Here is a 2,055-nt window from a genome sequence, read left to right on the forward strand (position 1 = left end):
CCAGTAGAAGTGGTCTTTTAAATCATTTAGTAGAGTGCTGCTTTGTAACTGTCTCCTGGATATACTGTATAAGAACAATGTGTCGTCGTCATTTTCTTCCTCGGTCGCATCTTCTTCCTCGTCCTCCTCGTCATCTTCATTTTACTCCCCGGGCTCACAATAATTGTAATCAAACATTAACAGCGGTGAAAATTTAGGGTCCGCCAGTGGAGCCGCACCTTGGTTTTTGTTTATCTCCGTAAGACTCTGTATATGAAAAGAAGAAAAGATGAAAATGATATACTCCTTCCGTCCATCAAAAGATGTCTCAAGTTTGTCAAAATTTAAATGTATTCTGCTGCGTACATACGGTATAGAGATCTCTACAGTATATAGCTGGACGTGTTTGCCTGGGCGGTTGCTGGCTTATTATATAACGACGTACGAGTCCATGTATATGTCGTGCTTCGATCAGATTCCGGCGGAGACACGGTCGATCGAATCCGAATCCAACACCACGACCAGGACCGATCGAGTCCAAAGCAAGCAGCGCTGCATAAGAAGCTGCATGCAGCCAGCACGTTGACCAGGAACGATGGAGGCGGAACAACGGGATTGGTCTTCCCTCCCGGAGGACCTTTTGGACGAGATCCTGAGGCGGCTCCGGTGGTCGAGCCACCCGAGCTTCGCGTCGACGTGTAGGGCCTGGCGCTCCGCCGTGCCCCCCTTCTACAGGGCGTGGGTCACCCCGGTGCTGCTCAACACCGCCCACGTCGGAACCACCAACCTCAGGTTCTACAGCCCCTACTTCCACAAGAACTTCGAGATCGACTGCACGCTCGACGCGCCGGGCGCCAAGATCTGCTGCTCCACCGGCCACCGCCTGACCGTCTGCGTGGACCACCTCATAATGGACGCCCAGCTCCACACCGGCCACATCCACAAGCTGCCGCGGTTCTTTGTCAGACGCTTCCACTTCGTTGTCCGTGACCGCCGCAAGGTGTTGGGCCTCAAGAACACGTTGGGCATGCTGGAAATCACCCGCTGCATCCAACACGGTGACGGCAAGTGGGGGCACCGGGAGTTCTGGGACACCGACAGCTACAGAGGGTTTTTCGCTTCGCCGGTGCGCAACCCGGTCTTCCACCGGGGCTTGCTCTACGTATTGGGAGAAGATGGGAGGTTGGCGGTGTACGACGAGCGCTGCCACGACAAGGGATTTGAAATCCTCGACAGCCCCATGAGCTTCGGGGCGGGGCTCGATTTTGAAAACAGCTATCTGCTCGACTCTGACCAAGGCGAGCTCATGGCCATCCTCGTAGGCCGTCACGGGACGCCTGTCCATGTCGTCAAGCTCAATGAGCAGACCATGGAGTGGGACAAGGTGGAGAGCCTAGAGGGAAGAACCCTCTTCACTGGCACCCTCGCCACGATGATCAAGAAGACGGACGTCAAGTGGATGCACAACAAAGTCTTCCTGCCGAGGCTCTACGAATGGCCTGAGACAATACATGTCAACCTGGTTGAACGAGGTGGCGAATTCGCCTTTGTGCCCAAGTCTGGATGTGTAGATGCCACGGTGAAAGATGGTGACCATACCTTTGGCGCCATGATGTGCTCGTACGAATTGGGACAGAATGAAAATGCCACGGAGTTTTGGTGGACAGAGAAACTGAATTATAGCATATGGCTTGATTTCGATAGTGCTACCTCCGTACTAGTTTTGTCCTAAGTCAAACTACTCTAGGTTTGATCAAATTTTTGACCGGGGTCAAACAGCAGGAGAGGCTCCTTCTGTATTATATTAAAGCCACAAAAAAAAGTTACATACGTACAAGTAGGGAGAAGGAAGAAAAAGAAACAAGGGAGAAGGAAGAAAAAGAAACAAAGGAACCAAGAGCTGAGATTATTTAGATTACAGGGCAGCAAGGATGATAGCTAATTTAGATTTGAATTCTTCCTTCTGTGACCTGAACGCTAGTAGGGCAAGATCAGTTTTGAGCCTGGCCTTCCAGTGTCCTAAGGCAGGCGCTTTGTTCTCGAAAATTTTGGCATTGCGCGTCTGCCAGAGGGACC

At 51.8% G+C, this 2,055-nt stretch overlaps 1 protein-coding gene across 1 annotated transcript; it reads left to right on the forward strand.

The window, feature by feature from the left end:
- Window positions 1-574: 574 nt before the first annotated feature.
- On the forward strand, window positions 575-1,711 carry LOC100842125. The gene has a single exon (XM_003566766.1). It carries the CDS (start codon window positions 575-577, stop codon window positions 1,709-1,711), a length of 1,137 nt encoding a protein of 378 aa, XP_003566814.1.
- The last annotated feature ends 344 nt before the right edge of the window (window positions 1,712-2,055 follow it).

This window comes from Brachypodium distachyon, chromosome 2 (genome assembly GCF_000005505.3).
Source record: "Brachypodium distachyon strain Bd21 chromosome 2, Brachypodium_distachyon_v3.0, whole genome shotgun sequence".
NCBI lineage: Eukaryota > Viridiplantae > Streptophyta > Magnoliopsida > Poales > Poaceae > Brachypodium > Brachypodium distachyon.

Bases quoted from the DNA above. Each gene is read 5' to 3' on its own strand.
- LOC100842125 (XM_003566766.1), top strand. From the start codon at position 575: ATGGAGGCGGAACAACGGGATTGGTCTTCCCTCCCGGAGGACCTTTTG.